The 20,333-nt window shown below is 48.4% G+C and overlaps 12 protein-coding genes across 12 annotated transcripts; 9 read left to right on the top strand and 3 right to left on the bottom strand.

The window, feature by feature from the left end:
• Window positions 1–1,123: 1,123 nt before the first annotated feature.
• N7520_006673 (uncharacterized protein) lies at window positions 1,124–2,020 on the top strand (the record flags this gene model as incomplete). The annotated part of the gene is made up of 1 exon (XM_057140607.1): window positions 1,124–2,020. One exon carries the CDS (start codon window positions 1,124–1,126, stop codon window positions 2,018–2,020), a length of 897 nt encoding a protein of 298 aa, XP_056994613.1.
• A 424-nt stretch (window positions 2,021–2,444) lies between these two features.
• On the top strand, window positions 2,445–4,924 carry N7520_006672 (small subunit rRNA maturation protein TSR1; the record flags this gene model as incomplete). The annotated part of the gene is made up of 2 exons (XM_057140606.1): window positions 2,445–2,550; window positions 2,616–4,924. The coding sequence occupies 2 exons, from the start codon at window positions 2,445–2,447 to the stop codon at window positions 4,922–4,924; spliced, it is 2,415 nt and encodes an 804-aa protein (XP_056994612.1).
• Window positions 4,925–5,341: 417 nt separating this feature from the next.
• sec17 (alpha-soluble NSF attachment protein SEC17) lies at window positions 5,342–6,518 on the bottom strand (the record flags this gene model as incomplete). Its single annotated transcript, XM_057140605.1, has 4 exons — window positions 5,342–5,581; window positions 5,631–5,805; window positions 5,861–6,393; window positions 6,486–6,518. 4 exons carry the CDS (start codon window positions 6,516–6,518, stop codon window positions 5,342–5,344), a joined length of 981 nt encoding a protein of 326 aa, XP_056994611.1.
• A 275-nt stretch (window positions 6,519–6,793) lies between these two features.
• On the top strand, window positions 6,794–7,351 carry N7520_006670 (Asp-tRNA(Asn)/Glu-tRNA(Gln) amidotransferase subunit GatC; the record flags this gene model as incomplete). Its single annotated transcript, XM_057140604.1, has 1 exon — window positions 6,794–7,351. One exon carries the CDS (start codon window positions 6,794–6,796, stop codon window positions 7,349–7,351), a length of 558 nt encoding a protein of 185 aa, XP_056994610.1.
• Window positions 7,352–7,808: 457 nt separating this feature from the next.
• Window positions 7,809–9,452, bottom strand: N7520_006669 (putative MFS transporter; the record flags this gene model as incomplete). Its single annotated transcript, XM_057140603.1, has 3 exons — window positions 7,809–8,370; window positions 8,402–9,076; window positions 9,142–9,452. 3 exons carry the CDS (start codon window positions 9,450–9,452, stop codon window positions 7,809–7,811), a joined length of 1,548 nt encoding a protein of 515 aa, XP_056994609.1.
• A 1,045-nt stretch (window positions 9,453–10,497) lies between these two features.
• Window positions 10,498–10,890, top strand: N7520_006668 (uncharacterized protein; the record flags this gene model as incomplete). The annotated part of the gene is made up of 1 exon (XM_057140602.1): window positions 10,498–10,890. One exon carries the CDS (start codon window positions 10,498–10,500, stop codon window positions 10,888–10,890), a length of 393 nt encoding a protein of 130 aa, XP_056994608.1.
• Window positions 10,891–11,090: 200 nt separating this feature from the next.
• N7520_006667 (uncharacterized protein) lies at window positions 11,091–11,561 on the top strand (the record flags this gene model as incomplete). Its single annotated transcript, XM_057140601.1, has 1 exon — window positions 11,091–11,561. The coding sequence occupies one exon, from the start codon at window positions 11,091–11,093 to the stop codon at window positions 11,559–11,561; it is 471 nt and encodes a 156-aa protein (XP_056994607.1).
• Window positions 11,562–11,800: 239 nt separating this feature from the next.
• On the top strand, window positions 11,801–13,253 carry N7520_006666 (uncharacterized protein; the record flags this gene model as incomplete). Its single annotated transcript, XM_057140600.1, has 5 exons — window positions 11,801–11,956; window positions 12,012–12,138; window positions 12,196–12,319; window positions 12,387–12,408; window positions 12,456–13,253. The coding sequence occupies 5 exons, from the start codon at window positions 11,801–11,803 to the stop codon at window positions 13,251–13,253; spliced, it is 1,227 nt and encodes a 408-aa protein (XP_056994606.1).
• A 334-nt stretch (window positions 13,254–13,587) lies between these two features.
• On the top strand, window positions 13,588–15,729 carry N7520_006665 (DUF726 domain protein; the record flags this gene model as incomplete). Its single annotated transcript, XM_057140599.1, has 1 exon — window positions 13,588–15,729. One exon carries the CDS (start codon window positions 13,588–13,590, stop codon window positions 15,727–15,729), a length of 2,142 nt encoding a protein of 713 aa, XP_056994605.1.
• Window positions 15,730–16,152: 423 nt separating this feature from the next.
• Window positions 16,153–16,374, top strand: N7520_006664 (uncharacterized protein; the record flags this gene model as incomplete). The annotated part of the gene is made up of 1 exon (XM_057140598.1): window positions 16,153–16,374. One exon carries the CDS (start codon window positions 16,153–16,155, stop codon window positions 16,372–16,374), a length of 222 nt encoding a protein of 73 aa, XP_056994604.1.
• A 297-nt stretch (window positions 16,375–16,671) lies between these two features.
• On the bottom strand, window positions 16,672–18,170 carry N7520_006663 (OSTA/TMEM184 family protein; the record flags this gene model as incomplete). Its single annotated transcript, XM_057140597.1, has 5 exons — window positions 16,672–17,280; window positions 17,335–17,484; window positions 17,537–17,662; window positions 17,717–17,969; window positions 18,016–18,170. 5 exons carry the CDS (start codon window positions 18,168–18,170, stop codon window positions 16,672–16,674), a joined length of 1,293 nt encoding a protein of 430 aa, XP_056994603.1.
• Window positions 18,171–19,256: 1,086 nt separating this feature from the next.
• Window positions 19,257–20,276, top strand: N7520_006662 (NAD(P)-dependent alcohol dehydrogenase; the record flags this gene model as incomplete). The annotated part of the gene is made up of 1 exon (XM_057140596.1): window positions 19,257–20,276. One exon carries the CDS (start codon window positions 19,257–19,259, stop codon window positions 20,274–20,276), a length of 1,020 nt encoding a protein of 339 aa, XP_056994602.1.
• Window positions 20,277–20,333: the final 57 nt, after the last annotated feature.

Raw genomic sequence — 20,333 nt, 5'->3', positions numbered from 1 at the left:
GTTCGAATTGTTCGCAGTCTAGGGCTAGTAATTCGAAAGCCCACAGGGCTCGTTTATTGGCTAAACCTAAAGCGGTTGCAAGTGGGGTCTTGTACCGCTTGACTCGACATACATACTTCATGAGGATGGGCTGTGCAAAGAACAGAATTCATATTGAGACTACTTAGCTAATTAGCTCACATCAGTCTGTTCATAAATGGATTCTTCGTTCTGAAATGAATCTACTTTAAAATTGAAGACTGAAGATTGAAGATTGAAGCTACCGATTAGGATGTATTCAAAATGCTGGTCTGAATTTCTAATGTTTGAATCGGGTTTACTTCTGTAGTGATTATTGGGAATTGCTCCACGTACCCCCTGAATTACTTTTGTATACCCTATCTAGCCCGATCAGGAACTTACCCATGGCTTTGGGACAATTAACTAGATCATCTCCCTTGTAGCCTACCCAGGTAGCCTCAAGTTATCTACTCCAGCACTTACCCTTTCAGTTACGGTGTACTATATGAGTACATTGAATGCATAAATAGATGTAAGGATAAGTAGCGGAAAACGAACATTTGAAAGGTGAATATTATATGTAGGGAGGCACTGAATTCGCAGCTATGGGTATGGTCCTGCATATGTATTATGGTGTACAAGACTAATTTGGGGGGCACATGGAGAAATTGCCGATTATCTGACCTTGAAATCCATATAATATGTAAAAAGTGTCATTCTATACGAAGGTTGGGGTACTGTAGACTCGGTAGTAGGGAATCCTTGCAGTATAGGATGGCAAAGCATAGAAGTTGATGCTTGTTGCTTTTATAGTAGATCAAACCAGACCTAAACATTCATTTCCGTAAATATGTGGCACTTGGGCTCAATATGAGAGCCAAAGGGATAAATAAAGCCAATAAAGCCTGTGACCATCATTCACGTCCCTCATGTCAACATCACCCATCTCTTCTCCAATGTAACTACCCCTCCATCACGCTACGCATCTCAACTTGCACTTGACCTCAACTCTGGTAATAATCACCCCAGTCTATCAGTTCTTCACCTCACATCGCTCATTTAATCATCTTCATCAGCTCTATCCATCACTCGAGGCCAGACTCTCGCTACCTTTCCCATAACCATGTCCCTGGAAGGCCTTGATATCACCCAGGAGAGCCTGGATCGAATCCTGAAGGAGTACAACGACGATCTTGTGAACAGGTCCTTGGACATCATTGCCCTCGGTAAGATCAAATCAGGCAAGAGGAACACACAGGAAGAGTCTGAAAGCTATGTTTATGGAAACGTCATCCGTTTGCTGCCTGGAAACTGCCAAATCCGCATCGATCCAACTACAAACTTCATCCCTGGCCCTCCTTTCCCTGCCGCACCTGTCTGGGATGAGATTATCGGACCCCATGAGTTTGTGGGTTTGACTCGCAAGGAAATCCCACTCGCCACCAAGCGCCACAGAGACACTGCACTCAAGAAGCATCCATTAATTTTACCCAGTCAGAAAGAACTACACCTTCGACCCCAGTTGACCAGACCATACTTCGACTTCGATGCCGAAGGGTACCACTTCGACATAAAATACTGGAAGGAAGGATTTTTTTACATCCACCCGGAATATGAGGGAATCGAGGATCTGACCAAGATAGCCCTCGGCCTGCTCAAGAAACGAAAAGTCCTCTTTGAAACCCAGCTGAATAAATTCCGATTCTCTATGCGCAATTGGAGGATTCAGCGCCGGAAGCAGGAATTAACTCTTCTGGAGAATGAATGGTTGTACAAAGAGGAAAGCAATCACCTGCCCCCGGACTTCGGTCACAGCCACCTTATCGGCGCCCGTCGACACATGGTGATTGAAAATGCCAAGGAACGCGCAGGCCTGATCTCGCCCTTTGAAGTTGGGGTTTTGGAAAAGGAACGTGAGGAGAAGATCGCTCAGCCTTTTGAGTGGGTCGTTAAAGAAATGACTGCCATAGACAAAGCTATCGAGGATGTTGAGAAGATTATTGCCATGAAGGACTTTTGAAGTAAATTTGTCCTGTTTTCCATTCAAGCCTACTGTCAGCAGTCCATGTCAATGTTTTCCGTCAAGAATCATGATTTTCGGGCGACTGTTTCAACCCCGCGCTTGTACGGTTCCGAGCTAAGAATTTAAGATAGCAGAATATCAAAGATCTGCTCCAAGCATGAATTATCAAAAAACAATTGACTGGTCTATTGGCCCCGTAGCGGATTAGCCGCATGACTGGTGGTTGGATCAATTTTCGCTGACACGGTCCTCGCTTACATAAACTCTCCACTTTCCACTATCGAATTTTTGTTATCGCGATTTTTTTTTCCTTGTCAGTGCACGTTCGCTTTGATATACCTCTCGAATAACTTTGAAGAGATTCATTTCTCTCTTCAATCTGGACTCCCTCCCATATCGCTTTAAAGGGTCCAGTGCCAATATGGCGCCCACCCAGGTGCACCATCACCGCTCCACCACCAAGAGTGCCAACAAGCCCTACAAGACCAAGCATGCGTCCAAGGGTGCTCTGAAGGAGCAGGCAAAAGGTATGAAAATACCAAAGGCTACTTACATGCTGAAATATTGTTGTCGGCTGCTGACAATCTGACAGGCAAAGTTGAATTGGAGCGGGGCACACGCAAAACCCCCCACCAACAGCTGAAGTCGAAACTCGATCGCCGCAACACAGCTCGCCAAAGACAAGCATTGAAGCACCAGGAAAAGACTCAGGCAAACAGCATCTTCACCGGTCAAAATGGCGCCCCTCGTCATGTCGCCATTATCCCGTTGTCCACCGACATCGATATCGCTGCTGCCATCACCGCATTGAACGAGAGTGTAGACGTCGCTGCCGAGGTTTCCGCCGACAGCATCACCCGTGTCCGAATTGACCGTTTCCGCCAAAGTCTCCTTTACGTTCCCTCGAAATTTGAACTTTTGAATGCGCTGGATGTGTGCCGTATGGCCGACTTTGTGGTCCTGGTTATGTCCCCTGAGGTGGAAGTGGACGAGGAGGGCGAGCTCTTGCTGCGCTCCATTGAGAGCCAGGGTATTTCCAATGTCATGACTGTTGTTCAGGGCCTCGATAAGGTTAACCCACCAAAGAGACGCTCGCAGGTGGCCTCTTCTTTGAAGACTTACATCAACCACTTCTTCCCGGCTGTTGAGAAGGTCATGAACCTGGATTCGCGACAGGAGTGCTCCAACGCCATCCGCTCCCTTTGCACTGCCACCCCGAAGGGTATTCGCTGGCGTGACGAGCGCAGCTGGATGTTCATTGAGAATGTAAAGTGGCCCGATGTCGACACCGAGGTCGTCGACGACGTTGTTATTACCGGTGTCGTCCGTGGAAAGGGCTTGAAGGCCGACCGTATCACCCATATTCCCGGTTGGGGTGATTTCCAGATCGCCTCAATTACTGCTGCTCCCCTGGCAGCTACAAAGAACAAGAGAGACGATTCTATGAATGTCGACACCAACGAAACTACTCAAATACTGGACTCCCCTACCGCCGACCAGGACGATATGGCTGTTATCGCACCCGAAGAGATTGAGATGGAGGACGACGATATGCTCTCTATGGCCGATCCCGAGCGCAAGGGTGTCTTACTCGATGACCACCACTACTTTTCCGATGACGATTCTCACATTCCCTCCAAGCCCAAGCGATTGCCTAAGGGTACCTCTGAGTACCAGTCCGCCTGGTACCTTGCCGATGTTTCCGACTCTGGATCTGACATTGATGATGGAGACGAGGATGAGGATATGGAGATGGACACAGGTGGTGCGCCCGAGGACGGTGTTTTCCCTGATCACGCAGATGCTATGACCGAGGGTGGACCTTCCGAGTACCCCCAGTCAGAGATGTTCCTTGACCCGTCCCCGGAGGACGAGTCACAAGAACTCGCAGACTACCGTGCCAGCCGACGCAACCAGGCCGATGAGGACCTCGAGTTCCCCGACGAGATAGAACTGCACCCCAATGTGCTGGCCAGAGAGCGCTTGGCCCGTTACCGTGGTTTGAAGAACATGAAGGTCAGCCCCTGGGAGACATCCGAGGACCGCCCCTATGAGCCCGAGGACTGGCGCAGACTGTTACAGTTTGGCGACTACAAGGGCACCAAGAACCGCGTCCTGCGCGAGACCTTGGTCGGCGGTGTTAACCCTGGTATCCGCGTGGACGTCCACCTTCGCGCAGTTCCCGCCTCGCTCCGCAACAAGCCTTTGCCTGTCTCGCTCTTCTCGCTGTTGCGCCACGAGCACAAGCACACCGTGGTCAACATCAACATGACCCTCAGCGGAAGACTCGAGGAGCCCATCAAGGCCAAGGAGGAGCTTATCATTCAGTGTGGCCCTCGTCGGATGGTAGTGAACCCCATCTTCTCGTCCTCCGACAACACCCCCAACAACGTGCACAAGTCCGACCGCTTCATGCACCCCGGCCGCAGCGCCATCGCCACCTGGATCGGACCCATGACCTGGGGTGCCGTCCCAGTCCTCGTCTTCAAGCCCAAGCAGGCTGAAGAAGACCCCGAGGTCCTCGACTCCGCAGACGACAAGAAGGAGCCCATCGCCCTGGACCGTCTCGAGCTCATCGGAACCGGTACCGTGGTCGCCCCCGACCCAGCCCGTGTGATTGCCAAGCGTGCTATTCTCGCTGGTCACCCGTACAAGATCCACAAGAACGTTGTTACTGTCCGTTACATGTTCTTCAATCAAGAGGATGTTGCTTGGTTCAAGGCTCTGCAGCTCTGGACCCGTCGTGGTCGCAGTGGATACATCAAGGAGAGTCTTGGTACGCACGGTTACTTCAAGGCTACCTTCGATGCCAAGATCAACCCTCAAGACTCTGTTGGAATCAGTCTGTACAAGCGCGTCTTCCCTCGCAAGGCAAGGACTTTGGAGGAGGTTGCTGCTTAAAGCAGCGCGTTGGATATAGGCGTATAAGATGGATTATGTGATTTCAATTACATGAGATGATGAAAACCGGGTCCTTGCTCGATCAGTCCAGGAACCGGTGGCATGATAGACCCAAAAGTAGATAGGCTTGAGAATTTCATAATGAGTTACGATTTTTCCTTGCATGCATTATTAGTATACGACGAAACAGTAAAGATCGTCTAAACATTCATTTCAAAGGCACTGTCTACTCCAGTGCTAGCTTTATGATTATGTTGATTTGACAACATCTGCAAGGCCTGTGTTCATTTCCAAGCCGGACAAAAACAACTAATGAAAGGCAAAGTCACCAAAGGGAAATCTCAAGACAAAATTCCTGGCACAAAGAGGCGGGGGAATAAGAATCAGAAATAGAATAAACGCAGTCGAAATCACCATCTAGGAGAAGTCCTCCTCATCTTCCTCGATATTACCCTTGACGCGCAAAAGCAAGGTTGTCTTCCACTTATCCAGCTTGCTGAGCTGGTCATACGAAAATAGTTTATCCGCGAACATATCCTGGTCTTTCGCCTCGATAGCCTGAAGCAGATCGACGAGAAGCTGGTGCTCGCGCTCAGAAACGAAAGCGGGGTTAATTTCACGGTAGGATTCGAAAGCTCGATTGGTTTCGACAAGGTCCTACAGGGAATGATTAGCAAGATTCAGAGAATATAGGTATTGCACGCACATTGGTACAGAGGTGACAGATTCCTGCTTTCAAGAAGTAATCCTTCACCGACCACTTCATGAGGTGGTTGTTCATGGATTGCCGGGCAATGCGCTCATAGTGCTTGATGGATGTGTAGTAATCGCCTTCTAGGGCAGCGAGGTCTGCGACTTTGAGGAAGTGCTTGTTTGCGAGACTAGACACCAAAAATAGTTAGTGATTATCCTTTGGGTCGTCAGATAAAGACTTACGCCTCAGCATTATCGCTCTCAAACCATTCCGCCGCCTTCTCATACGCCTCCAGCGCCTTCTTCATATCTCCAAGCTCCATCTCGTAAACCTCAGCCAGGTACTGTTGCTGGGTAGCAGCACGGCGCAAGTTTCCCTTTAGTACGTAATGTTGAATAGCGGTAGACAGCACACGGACCGCATCCTCGGGGTCAGATTTGCGGTAGACCTTGAAAGCTTCCTGGAGAGTGTTGGCCGCATCATCGGGTTCGTTAAGGTTCTGAGTCTGAATAGTAGCGGCACGCTCAAAAGCCTGACCAGCTTCCTTATCTATTGAAGCAGAGCTGTTAGCTTCCAGCGCAAGCAAGATCAAAGCACGAGATGACAGTGACAGTGACGGTGACGGTGACGGTGTGCGGGGGGGCGACTCACTCAACTTCTGTACCCGAAAAGCATTCGCAGCCTGGCTATACAGATCGGCAGCATTTTCGTATTTCTCAGTACGTCCTCCAAACCAGCTGAAGCCTCCTGAGGCGCCAGAGAGCGCCTTGTCGGCCTAGATACTCGGTGGTGGACATGGTCAGCTATCTTCGGGTTTCGTCATTGCCTAGCTTGTCGTCGGGGGGCGAAGAGAAGGGATGAGCTCACTTTCTGGAGAAGAACTCTAGGATCTTGAGTCATAGTGATCTTTGGAGGAATATTTCTATTCCGCCTTGATTTGATTCGGATTGGAGTTGTTGGACAAAAGTGTCGTTGAGGTTGAAGTACAATAGGTTTATCGCATGAAGCGTCGATCGGGCCACCCACCGCCTTTGCCCGCATTTTGGAGCTTTTCCGTTCACAGTTAAGATTGTTTATTTCAAGGACTCACTGGTGGAAGTTGGTGTTTGACTGAACGGAAAAGAAAAAGAAAAGGCTCTCATTCCATTCCAAAGGTCTCATCTCAGTATCTCAAAATGGCATTCTTTCGCGCAGGCTCGCGATTCTCTCACTCCCTTCGACACACAAACATTCTCCGCAGCTACTCCAGCTCACAGACAGCTCAGCTTGAGTCAATTTTGGCAGAGCCAAGCTGGTCTGTAAAATCATTACTTCCTGATGAGGCTTCGGGGCCACCCACACCATCAATCACACGGAAACAACTTCATCACCTCCTCCGTCTATCAGCCCTACCACAACCGACGAGCGCGGAGGAAGAGCAGTCCATGTTGCAAACACTGGAGTCCCAGATTCACTTCGTGAAAGAGATGCAAGGGGTCGATACCACGGGCGTGGAGCCATTGCGCAGCATTCGAGACGAAACTACCGCCGCGAGACAGGAAACAGCTATTGGACTGGAGCAGCTCCGCGATGCACTTGCCAAGGAGCAAGTTAGTGGACGGAGAAGAAGGATACAGCGTGTGCAGGATGAGAAGAATACTCAACCGGATGGATCGGCCTGGGATGGGAACGCGCTTGGTTATGCGTCTAAAACGAAAGGGAAGTACTTTGTTGTTGAGACTGGCAGTAGTTGAGGCTATTTTATTGTGTAAACTCATGTAATATACTTATACCCAGGGAAGTCGATGTTTCTGTACTACTATTCGAATATCTTCCAATCAACGATTGCCATGAACAAACTATACGGGTATCTAGATGAATGGATATGCGGACTATGTACTATTGAAAGTTCAGCCGATCCGCGTTCATTTTACGACTTAGAACTCAACCAAGATAAGGAGGAAAAATGCCCATCACGATTTGATTGTTAAGGTATGTGGTACTCGGATGCGAACCCGGCACTACTAGGGAAGCATGCAAAAGGGGGGAAGAGAGAGGCTCTATCTCCGCAAGCCAGATATCAAGCGCAGCTCGCTCCCCAGCCTTCTTACATGTTCGTATTTATCTATGCATAAAACTCGTATCTCATATCAGCTTTTCGGCCCCTGTGCCGTTCTGATCCCTTTCCTGGACCAGAACACAGATCATCATTTATTCGAATGCCATCCGACCCTGCCACTGTCGCAGCCGCTTTCCGTACATCTGCAAGGAAGCGATTAAAATCAGCGACGCTATGGTAATGGCAGCCTGTATACCGAGGGCCTTCGCAGGGCCAAGGCTCAAGACCCAGCTAATCTGGACATATGTCGCCATGAATCCACCCCAGTTGCGACTCGCCGTAACCCAGGCACCAACCTCCCCTGAGCCTTCAGGGTAAGCGTCCAGCAGGTAGGAATTGATTGCAGTCGTAACGAGCATGACACCAACAGTTTGAATTGCTGCAAATACTGCAATAACCATGTAGTGCCAGTGTCGCTCGAAGGCGAATCCGAGTACTAGTAGACTCACGGCGCAAAGGATCGTAGCTGGGTATGTGAGAATGAGCCGGGCTTCTGGGTGGAGACGACCTGCGTGTCGTTTGGCGTAGTATCGACCCACTGCGTCGTGGAGGAAGTGACCGCTGAACCAGCCGGCGAGTACGCCGACTACGCCGAAGAAGTAGAACAAGCCTGCACAAGTTAGTTTCAAAAAATCGATTGGTTTATTTTGAGTACTTGCCGATGTCTCGAATGGAGAATTCATACTTGTTGCTCAACCAGATGCCGATGGTGGTGTTCACTCCAACAACCCAGGCAGAGTTGAGGAAGTAGTAGATGAGGATTGTCAACACAGGTATTTTGGTGATAGCTACCACTGGGCGGCACATGCACCGAAAGACGCTTTTGTAACGCCAAGCTTGAGCCTGATGAGCTCCAAGGAGACGGGAGACATAGGAACTGCATGTGACCGGCGGGTTCTTGCGATCAAACAGGGTCTCATCAATACTGAGGACCAGAGGCAAGCTAATTGCCGCAAGCATCGTGCACAACCAAAAAGCCCAACGCCATGTCGTCACCGAAACGATAAACGACGTGAACATGGGGCCAATGTATGGGCTGAGAATAATTGAAAACTCCACATAGTTGATGACTTGCGGGTGTTGGTGGAAGAAGTACAGGTCCTTGATCCACATCAACGCACCTCCCTGCCCGGCACTGCAAAAAAAGCCATTGATGGTGCGTGCAGCAAGATAAGATGGAAAGCTGGTAGCGGCAGCGGACCAGATACAAGTTCCCAGCATAAGCAATTGGAAAAACAGTAGCACCGGCCAACGACCGCAGTAACTTGCGAATGGAACGACAAACAATCCACAGGCACCAATGGTAAAGAGGTTACCCGCCACAGCCCTCTGCACGGTTGCCTGAGTGAGACCCCATTCCCTGGATCTAATCAGCAATCTGCAAGGGACAAAAATATAAGATTTCCGAGGTTGTTTTCTACTCACATAGTTTGCGGGAGGATGGTGATGATAGCCGATCCGCCGGTGTAATCAGCCAAGAACGCGATGTAGGCGATGACAGCTACGATCCATCGTTTCTTGCCCACGGACCAGTTCAATGGGTCATGGGGAGAGTCCAATGGCTGGGGAATGAGGACGTACTTGTGATCAGCACTAGTCTTGAGGTTGACGGCGTTATTGGGATAATGACTGGGGTCCACAACATATCCTTCTAGAGCCTCGACTTCCTCATCGATGCCAAGAGGCCCCGGGGACTTTTCGTGCGTGGGATTTGAAGACGTGGGAATTGAAGACATATTTTGCTTGGATGAATGATAAGGTTGAGGGCAAAAAAGCACTCAAAGAGGGTTTGGTTGCATGAGGTCGTACATGCAAGGAAGAGGAAGTTCGAGGATTAAAACTCATCTGACATGGGTTGGACAACCTTGGACAAGTTTGGACAAATTTGAAGGGTCAGAACCAACTGGCTATCAATTTCCACTTTGAAGATAAACAAAATGGAAAAGTGTGTCCCGTGTCAGTTCATTTTTATGCTATGGAAGGTTGCATTTTCCATTATGAACTGAGTGACCCCACCATTTAGGGCATATCTTGACCATGTCATACGCCACTTTATTTTTATGCCCGCGGTGATCATGATACATGCGTGTGATACATCTCGTTTCTCAAGTAAGGAGCCGAATTTTGAGAGCTCTTGTTATAATCAGTATCAATTAGAGAGAGAAAAAAGCCAAAACTCGTCTAAGTCCGAGTCCGAAGATCCACGCGTTCATGCTGATATCGACGCCCGATTCGTGATTCAAAAGGTAAGATTTACTAGGATAAGTTTCATTGTCGGCTTCGACTGAGGAATCGGTCACATTGTCACACAGACCAGTGTTGGCCGGTCATTTCTCCTTTTTGTACGATTATATGTAAAACCACGATACGCTCCCCTTCTTCTTTTTCTTGTGTACTAGTAGATTGGGGTTTATCCCCGTTGTCTCATCTTTCTAGGTTTCTTCTCTTGTCAATATTCACGTCATTTATTTCTATGCAACGCACTCGCTTTCTCCAACTGTACACTTCGCACACTTTTCGGGCCTTTCCAGGTCTATATAACCTCCATGACGGGTGGATTGTCCATGTCCAATGGAGGGAAAGGCTCAGTGGTTCTGGGTGTAACATGGGCAGAAATGGGGTTGGCTCTCATTTTGATCATTCTTCGTGCTAAAACTGCTTCGATTTGTCCTTCGCGACAAATCTCATCGGGCTTGTTCGGTTTACGATGGGACTTCTTGTGGGTGATCATTGCCTTTGTAAGTAAAGCTCGTCCTCATTTTTGTGACTTTCATTCTGACTATGATTCAGGTTTTTGCTTTGGTGGCTCAGAGTATTATGACTGTGAGTGTCCGGTATGGACTCGGCACTCACCAGCATTTGCTTGAACCCGATATGATCGTGCAGACCAATCTGTGGAGCTGGATTGCTCAGGTTACCGCCATTTTGGACTTGGTGATTGCACGCATTGCTGTCATTGCCTTCCTGCTTACCATCCAAAGTGGCACTCGAAGCAAGGGCCGGTACCTTCTGTACGCCGTGGGGGCAACCCAAGCAATCATCAATGTGATCGAGGTGGGCTTGATCTTCAAGCAGTGCTCTCCGACAGCAAAGCTCTGGAATGGCAGTCTACCAGGAACATGCGACGGGGTTGTCCTCTGTTCCCAGGTCGGATTTGCTCAAGGGAGTAAGTGAGCTACATCCGTTTGGTGGTTGCATTACTGACAACTTCAGGCATTGGAGCGTTTTGCGACTTCTTCTTGGCCGGTTATCCGGCGTACGTTATCGGTCGACTTCAAGTGATGAAGCTATCGACTAAAGTCGGTCTCTGTTTAATCATGGGAGGCGGACTAATGTAAGTGTCCGAATCCAGCCCCAACATACCCTGCTAACACATGAATAGTGCAGGGATCGCCGGGATCAACAAAACCATCGCAATCGCCTCGATCACCGAATCAGGGGATTTGACCTATGCCATCTACAAATTGAATACCTGGGTCTTGACCGAAATGTGGTTCATCATCATCTTCGGCTCCGTTCCTACGCTCCGTCCGTTCTTCATCCGATTCACCCAGGATCTCAAGAGCGCCACCGGGTTCTCATTGCGAAGTTCCGGTAAACGCTCCAATGGTCGGGACTATCCGGTCGAATGCCAAGAACAACGCCAGTCGTGGGTGGAGTTGGACCATCGGGCCTCCTGGAATCCACATGTCACCGCTATCACAAGCGCAACCCATGATGGCGAGGATGCTCAACGTAGAGATGAAACGAAGAGGAACGAGCAACAGATACTGGTTACAAAGGACACTTCCGTTGTTTCTGAGGAATGTCAAGTGAAGGGAAGGGAAACTTGTCTCCGTACATGAGACAAATATCAGATTACTTCATAAATTAATTGAACAAAAACTGAACATTTCACCAAGCAAGAACCCGTAAGAATGACCATATCAGTGATGTATCAACTTTGTATGGGAACCTACGTTACACTAACTCCTTACATCGGCAACGTGCATGAAAGCCGATGAGGACAAACTTCCCCAGAACTACTTCGCATCCCCCAACCGTCTTTGCGTAAATCTGATTTCAGAACAACCCAGGATCCATCATGTCTGTATCAGATGCCCTCTCGAAGGTCCAAAAGCTCGTCTCCGAAGAGTCTGCAGGAAATAATAATACCCACGCGGCTCTCCTCAAAGCGATTCGGGAGCTTCAACTTGCGGTGGAGACACCTCTGGAGACAACCTCTCGATTGAACTTTCAGGTGCGTTCCAAATCAACAGAATGTTGACACTTCTTAATCTTTTTTATTCGACAAGATCCTGCAAAACATTTCTATTCGAGTTGCAATTGAGCACAAGTTCCTACATGTCCTCGTTACTCATGGGAAGTCCATTTCCGCTGCGGAACTGGCTCAGGAAACAGGATCGAATCTTTTGTTGATTAGTTGGTGACACCATTCTGTAATCTTGAGAGCTGACAACTGATTCGCCAAACTCTTAGTCCGAGTCATGCGCGTGTTAAGCGCCGTTGGCCTGTGCGATGAAATTGACAATCAACTTTACGCCGCCAACGACAAGACCCGCTTCAAGATCCTTCCAGGATCCATTGCAGCCGAGAAGCATCAGTGAGTGACTTCTTTGAATTAACTGTCGGGTTATGCTACCATGGTGTACGTGACTAATCTTAAATAGCTTCGACCTCGATTTCGGAATGGTAAGAGCACTCCACTGAAATCAAGACACCCATTTTAATGATCACAGGGCGGGCGACTTGTAGACTATATGCGCGGGCCAGGAATCCAACAATTTGCCGATGAACCTGATGCCATCACACTGTTCAAATATGCCTATGGCACCGATGTAATCTTTGGTCTATTGGAGAAGAATCCAGAGCAGAAAGAAGCCTTTGACGATTACATGGCTGCGCGTCGCGTGGATGACATGCCGCAGTGGTTCGAGATCTACCCAATTGCATCAACGCTGCGCTCTCTTCCTTACGACCCCAGTGCAGCTTTGATTGTTGATGTGGGTGGAGGCCCTGGACAAGAACTGATAAGATTCAAGGAGCGGTACCCCGATCTTCCTGGCCGGTTTGTCCTTCAAGATCTTCCAATCACGCTGAACCGCATTGTGGCATTGCCAGAGGGGATCGAAGCTGTGGAATATGACTTTTTCACCCCGCAGCCTGTCAAAGGTATGTATCATGCTTCATCGGTCACACATTTTGCTTACCATGCGTTAGGCTCCCAAATCTACTTCCTGCGGGATGTACTGCATAACTGGTCCGATGCCAAGAGCGCTCTGATTCTGTCTCAGATTGTTGAAGCTATGGACCCGGACTACTCCATTCTTGTCATCGATGATTATGTTCTTCCGGACACTGGGGCTGAGCTTCGAGCTGCGGAAATGGATATTCTCATGTGGCTTCACACGGCAGGACTGGAAAGGACGGTCTCCCAGTGGAAGAACTTGTTTGATAAGGTCGGCCTTGAGCTGGTTGACATCTGGAGTTCTCCTCGTGGAAATGAGTCGGTGCTGGAAACAAGAGTGCGGAAGTAAAAAGCACGACCCCCACAGCCGCAGAGCCGCAGAGCCGCAAAACAGGGGTCTTCCCAAGGTCTCGAGGATCCGCTCTCGCCATAATGACTATTTTGCTTGTATGAAATAGTCCCCAGCTCATGTATCTATTCAATTTATTCCATTTGTAAATTTGCCTGAAAGGAGGATCGTGTGACTGTGTTGTTATTTTTCTATTTCCGGCCTACTGCTGCCTCAGGCAATAACCGGAAGCCAAGCATATGATGGCCCCTCACCTCTGCCAACTTAACTTCCACTTCCTCTCATCTGACTATTTCGATTATCATTGTTTGGAACTAGCCTTGAATTCACAGTAATGTTCAAGAATCTAAAAGAAAAACATGGCCACTTTTTCGAGTCAAAAGAGGCCAATGCACCCACCCCGAGCGAACGCGGTCAAGATCTGACGTCAATACTGGACCGGTCGCAACGGGCTGACCTCACAGTACTCGTCGCGGAGATTGTAGAGTCGATGAGAATTAAGATTGTCGAAACTTTCGAAAACTCCGAAGAAAGCTTGGATAAAAGCCCAACCCTCAACCCAACAGAAGAGGATGGCGATGCAGGACCACCGCTCCCTGCTAGGCCGGGTAGTTCTTCCGAGGCGGATAATAGCCCGCAATCTTCCAGATCTGACATGAAGAAAAATTCATTAAGAGAAAGAGCTAAGAAAATGGCGCTCACTCATTTTGACGATTGGAGGGATACCGTGCTGCTGCGGATCGGCGAGGTGGTCAACAAAGATGACGAGAATCAGACACCGCAAGAGAAAGATGCGGTCATTGCATCTGATGATCTTCCTTTGGGTGAAGATACTCAGCGGATGGAAAAACTCGCGGAATTTTATCACCCTGTGGAAACACCATTGGCGCAGCTACCTAAAGCGAAGAGGCTGCTTATCCTGCACTCTCTTCTTTTATTATTGCTCAGTCTTGAGCATTATAATGCCTATTCGCGTGTTCTTATGCTCCATAGCGCGTCCAGCCTTGATATAGACATCAAAGTGTTGAATGAAGATGAAGTCAAGGTAGCACGTGGGCTTCTCGATAACGCCTTGGCACTCTCAGACCCAGAAGCGAAACAGCCGGCCAAGAAAGACGGTTCCCGCAAATGGAAAGTCGGTATGGCATCCGTTGCCGGTGCCGCTCTGATTGGTATTACTGGTGGTCTGGCTGCTCCATTGGTCGCTGCAGGTATCGGAACTATGATGGGTGGACTTGGACTGGGTGCGACTGCTGCGGCTGGGTACCTCGGTGTTCTGGCCAGTAGCGGTGTGGTGGTTGGTGGACTGTTCGGAGCGTATGGAGGACGCATGACTGGTCGGATGATGGACAAGTATGCGAAGGAGGTTGAAGACTTTGCTTTCATTCCTATCCGAGGCTCAAGGAAGCGCACCGTGAAGGAGAGTGATGCTGCTCGACAGGATCATCGGCTGCGAGTTACCATTGGTGTTACTGGCTGGGTGAGAGATGAATCCAACTTTGTGGTTCCATGGCGAGTCATTGGGGCTGATTCGGAGGTCTTTGCCCTGCGCTGGGAGACGGAATCTCTGATGAAACTCGGGAACGCTATCTCGTCGCTGGTAACTAGTGCGGCGTGGTCGGTTGCGGGAAAGGAAGTTTTGTCTCGGACCATTTTCTCGTCCATCATGAGCGCGGTTATGCTTCCTCTCGGCCTCATCAAGGTTGCTGGGGTCGTTGATAACCCATTCAGCGTTGCGAAGTCCCGAGCCGACAAGGCAGGTGAAGTCCTAGCAGATGCCTTGATCAGCAAAGTCCAGGGAGAGCGACCTGTCACTCTGATTGGATACTCCTTAGGATCACGCCTAATTTTTTCCTGCCTCCAGAATCTGGCTAAGAGAGAAGCCCACGGTCTTGTTGAATCTGTCATCCTAATGGGATCACCAACTCCCTCTGATACCGAGTACTGGCGTCGCATTCGCAGCGTAGTTAGCGGCCGAGTAATCAACGTCTACTCCGAAAATGACTCTGTCCTAGCCTTCCTCTACCGCACAAGCAGTCTCCAACTTGGAATTGCCGGGCTCCAAAAAGTCAAAAATGTTCCCGGTGTTGAGAACGTCAATGTGAGCGAAATGATCAGCGGCCATCTTCGGTACCAGTTCCTACTTGGCAAGATCATTTCGTCCATTGGACTCCAGGACATCGATATCAGTGAAGTGAAACGCGAAGAAGCTGCTTTGGAAGTTGAGGACAAGAAGAAGGAGGAAGAGCTTGCCCATAACGAGCGCGAAGCCGGAGTGACAGATCGGGATTCATCTGTTGCGCGCGATACCCTGAACAGCCAAGATGGGTTTGGGGAGGAGGCGCGGATGCAAAAGCAGGTTCAAACGCAGACAGAGGACCATATGACTAGCCATCGAATTCGAAAGCTGGATTTGGATGATGCAGACTACTCTTCGCCGTTGGCGGATCAACCAGGGAAGCACTCTGCTCTGTGAGATAAGATCTGATATCAGGAATTTTGTATATTTCCCCTATATTGAAAGGATTTTAAGTGACTTCGGATAATTGTGCAAAGTGCCTAGAATACAATGCTAACTGGGGCGGGGGGGGGGGGGGGGCTTTGAATTATCTTTAAGAGCTTCTTAAGATGATTCTACGTCGTATGCACTAAGTAGTTATCCTAGTACATGGGGGTCCTATAAAGTACTGAATATTGAATCTTTCACTGTTGAATTTGCTATCAAATTTACCACTGAATTGGTCATTAGACATATATATTAAATCACTAGTAGTAAACTCCCCAGAATAAGCCATTTTACAAATAATACTGTAAATTTTGGTGATTTTACAAGCGTCGCGCTACATCATTGACGGGCTGGAGTGAGCGGAATTGGCAGAGCTCAATTCGCCGTTATATCATGGTTCACCCGGACTACGCTGACATGACTCCCTGGTGCGGGAGAGAAACGGCCGATACTACTTATGAAGATAGAGCAGGTAATTTCACAGCCTTGCTCATCGACTGTGGGTACCTTGATGCCGAGGAATGGGCGGACGAACGCCCCAAGTATTTCATTGAGGTCAAGGCGACGACAGGGCCTTTGGATCAACCTTTCTTCATGAGCAAGCATCAGTATTAGAGGGTGAGTGCTTTAACTGTTATTAACCATTCATAAATGCTGACATATTCTAGATGAGCGCTATCCATAACAGGAAGGATTATTCAGAGGTATACCTGATTTCCCGAGTGTTCAATATTTGGGGAGGGAATCCTGGAGTGAAAGTGTATCTCGACCTGGAACAGCTAAGACTGGACGAGGGACTTGTTTTTACTGGCGAAAGCTGGTCGGTTGTGCTCGGCCAGTGAAACTTCGTAGAATTCATTTTTTCATTCTATAAACAATATTCAAATATTGACTCCCAAAATGAGGGCATATTTAATGGTATGGTCGCCCATACACCCGAGCCTCTTCCCGCCCATTTTCCCCTTGTCTATCCTGAGCTTGTTCGAATCCCTGTGGTGCATAATGCGACTGAGCTGGATATTGAACTGGGTATTGCACCGCATCAATAAGAGGCTCAACCTGCGAAAGTTGAACCTGCTCAAACGGCTCGTTATGCTCATAAGCAGTCTGCGAACTCAATCTCTGTTCCTGCTCGCTGTTGTCCTCAACATCCTCTTTATAAATCGGCTTCTGGTTCCGCACATGAACATGGTGCAAAGTCCTGTACATGGATCGCACCTCCCGCATATACTCCGTGGGGTTGTAGTATGCGAGCCAGGCGTATATGCCATATGATCCACCTTGATAAGATCGTGGTACGGGTCGTCCGTGCTCGTTGATCTCGGCAAGCTTTTGTTCGGAGTCGCTGGGTGATAGTTTCACACGGTATACTTTTGTGCTGAATGCGTAGCGCATGAAGAATGCGAAGGGGACCATTTGGACACAGATTACCATTGTTGGTATCCCCATGTGGACGTCTGCGTAGCTGAGTTTTGGGGTTTCTTTGAAAATCTTTGAGGATTCTAGGATCATGAAGGCAACCTAATCACTGGTTAGAGTGGAATTTGAGTGATGGACTGGGGGAAAGTGGCATACCTGTTCGATAAAGATAAGACCGACCATCAATTTGAACGATAGAAGCTTCATCAATGGCTTGTGTTCTTGCATATAATCCTTTGTGTTTGCATAAAATCGAATAACAGCATTGATAGCGATGGTTACAGAGACTTCTTGGACAATTTGAAGCTATTTGATTTGTCAGTCGTGAATTTATGCTCATGGGATGAATATTACATACCCAGAGATGGGCAAAGGCCGGCTTATTCGAATCAAGACAGTATCGGTCAAAGGCCGCAGCGACAGACTGAGCGATGGCGACCCAGAAGATAACAATCGGGTACTGCAGTGTTGAATAATAGCTGAGCTATGTCGAGAATATTTGTCAGCGCTTGATCTGGAGAACATCATAGCAACTTACCTTCAGCCACGAAATGCCATCCCTATATTGGTTTCTCCTGAAAATCTTCTTCACTTTAAGCTTCCCAAAGAATTCGTCGCGTTTTCGCTCGGTCGGGGAAACGAAATCAATCAGAAGCATGTGAAATGCATAGAGCGCAACGGCCTGGAATACTTCTGTCCATCCTTCCAAATAGACGTATGAGTTTGGGAAGACGATTGCTAGGTAGGATAGAACGGAAAAGGCAGGAAGCATATGTACGATTCTCATAATTCTGATTTCATTAGCATGAGATGATCTGAGAATAAGTTGTTGCATACTTGATTTGTTCATTGGGAACACTGCAATGACTGGCGTGTTCCGCCATAAGACTAAAGATCAATACACAAGTAATGAAAGTGCATACACCGGAAACGATCATGTTAAAGTGGTAGAAAGTCATGTCCCCTAGGAAGGGTTGCTCCACTGCTACCATTAGCTGGGTTATTCGTCGATTTGGTTCCTGCAACAAACCTTCTGTGAGATGTGCGGGCATGGGACAAGTTTCATTTTTCAAGTAACTCGAGATACCCCGAGGGAGAAGGGAACCCTCGAGTAGACTCATGATTGCAAGAAATGATATGCTAAGCAAAAGCCTATATCACCTTAGAAAGGCAAAATGTTTGTTGAAGGAACTTGCGGAAGTTTCGGGGCGAGTCTTATATGAGAGCCAGACCGTATGTAATGCTATTTATGGATTTTGGCATGTTGGGTCCAATGCTTGTTGATCTTTCCAGTCCTGTGTCCGTAGGCTAATTTCACGGCTGGGATCCATATTTCAGCCCTTTGAGACCCTCAAAAGAATCCTTCGGGGCTAAGTTGGGGTGGGGGCCTAAACTAATCCAAGTATGGTAAACTGTTCGAACTTGTGCATACGCCAAGACCGCTGATCAGTTTTCGATATCCCAACTGATCCTCCAGAACGAATCAATTTTACCCTGACCATTTCTTTGCCAATCAGGGCAGCTTGCTCCTTCACTGATCGTCGTGCCATATCAAATGATATTTTCAGTGCCGAGATCGGGAACTTGGATTTTGAGCCCCCACGTTTTGGTGGCGGTGTGCTGCGTGCAAGGGTAAAGTATTCTGTACAACACAAACACAGAAGGGGAAGGGGCTTTTAATCATTAACTTCGAGCACTTACTTGGAGGGAAGCCGCATTTCACAAATGGCGAGGGTAATGCAGCGTTTATGAGATACAATTATTGAGGGTTTGTTTTCATTCTAGGAGCAGTTGACTAGTAGATTACTCAGCAAGTCACAGCCAATCAAATCACGTTACCCCAAATGCTTGTTATGAACCCCACAAGGAGCTATGACCACCTCTTTGATTTCGATTCTCAACGATGATCTGACAGGGAGTTCACAACAGCACGACCAAAAATACAGTCTCCACACGGCCCATCACTTCCAATACTGAACACACCATTCGATATCGAGATCAAACTACTGTACTATATCACAAATAATTTGAAACCCGAACCCCCTGAAACCAAGACACCGCACTCGACTCATTCGAAAATGGCCACATCGCGCCCCACAATGAAAGCATGGCTGTACAGCCACACAGCAGGCGGTCTAGAAAAAAACATACACCTTGACACATCCGCACGCACACCCTCGCCCCCACGCCCAAATGAAGTCCTCGTCCAAGTCCTCGTCGCATCCCTCAATCCAGCAGACTACAAAGTCCCCGAGATGTTTCTCGGCCTCGCAGCAAAGCTAGTAATCGGCACACCCGCAACACCAGGAATGGACTTCTGCGGACTTGTTATCGCACTCGGTTCTAACGTGACAACGTTCACGACCGGACAGCTCGTTTATGGATGTCCGAGTCGACCGGTGAAGTTCGGGTCGTTGGGCGAGTGTCTATGCATCTCGGCGGATTTGATCGCGCCGGTTCCGGAGGGTGTGGCTGTAGAACAGGCGGCTGGGATTGGGATTGCGGGACAAACAGCGTTGCAGTCGTTAGATGGGTATGTGATGGCTGGTGATAAGGTTTTTATTAATGGTGGATCTGGAGGTTGTGGGGTTTTTGCTATTCAGATTGCGAAGAACATGGGCTGTCATGTTACTGCTACTTGTTCGACGAGGAATGTGGAGCTTTGTCGGGGGCTTGGGGCGGATGAGGTCATTGACTATACTGTTGAAAGGGATTTGAGTGCGACGTTGCAGGAACGGGGCGTGGTTTTTGATCATATTTTGGATCATATTGGCCTTCCTTATGATCTTTACTTTCAGTGTCATCATTTTTTGAAACCTGAGGGTGTATTCTTGCAGGTTGGGGCTAACAGCATGTCTACTCATGTAGGGAGAGTTGGGTGGCCCAGGTTGTTGGGTGGTGGGCGGAGGAAGTACACGATTTTCTTCTTTGCTAATACGCAGGCGCATATTGTTGCGATTGGAAAAATGCTGCAGAAGGGGACTTTGAAGGTGCATGTGGATAGTGAGTACGAGTTTGAAGATGCTGTCAAAGCATTTGATAAGCTGCGTTCGGGGAGGACCAGAGGTAAAGTCTTGGTGCATGTTTCCAAGCAATGACTGATGTTGGTATCCATAATTCAAAATGCTATGTGAATGAATGAATTTTCGAGTATA

This window comes from Penicillium odoratum (genome assembly GCF_028828045.1).
Source record: "Penicillium odoratum strain IBT 22623 chromosome Unknown utg000005l_segment0_segment0, whole genome shotgun sequence".
Taxonomy (NCBI): Eukaryota; Fungi; Ascomycota; class Eurotiomycetes; order Eurotiales; family Aspergillaceae; genus Penicillium; species Penicillium odoratum.
Note: the sequence above shows the minus strand (reverse complement) of the source record. Positions and strands in the feature narration are given on the sequence as shown.